General features: G+C 44.4%; 1 protein-coding gene across 1 annotated transcript; it reads right to left on the bottom strand.

Annotated features, from left to right (window-relative positions):
- Positions 1-6: 6 nt before the first annotated feature.
- CSUI_006036 (uncharacterized protein) lies at positions 7-232 on the bottom strand (the record flags this gene model as incomplete). Its single annotated transcript, XM_068066201.1, has 1 exon — positions 7-232. A coding segment is annotated over one exon (225 nt), but the record flags the coding sequence as incomplete, so codon positions are not given.

The raw sequence follows: 232 nt of genomic DNA, 5'->3' as shown, positions 1-232 counted from the left end.
ACAATAGAGGAAATGAAGGATGATAGATTCTCTCTGCTTTCCTGTTGTATTGAGCTCGGCAAATAGCGGCACAAGCCCAAATGACGAACGAGAAGCCAGAGAAGAAGTAGAAGTGCATGCGGGAGATAAATACAAAAGACGTGGCGCTAATGAAGACGAACCTTGTTTGGTCTTCCCTGAGGCTGTATATACACCTCCTCCTCCTCCAAATAAAGAAGAAGCTGAAGAAGAT

Source organism: Cystoisospora suis, assembly GCF_002600585.1.
Source record: "Cystoisospora suis strain Wien I chromosome Unknown contig_3015, whole genome shotgun sequence".
Classification (NCBI taxonomy): domain Eukaryota; phylum Apicomplexa; class Conoidasida; order Eucoccidiorida; family Sarcocystidae; genus Cystoisospora; species Cystoisospora suis.
This window is presented reverse-complemented; position numbering and strand designations above follow the sequence as displayed.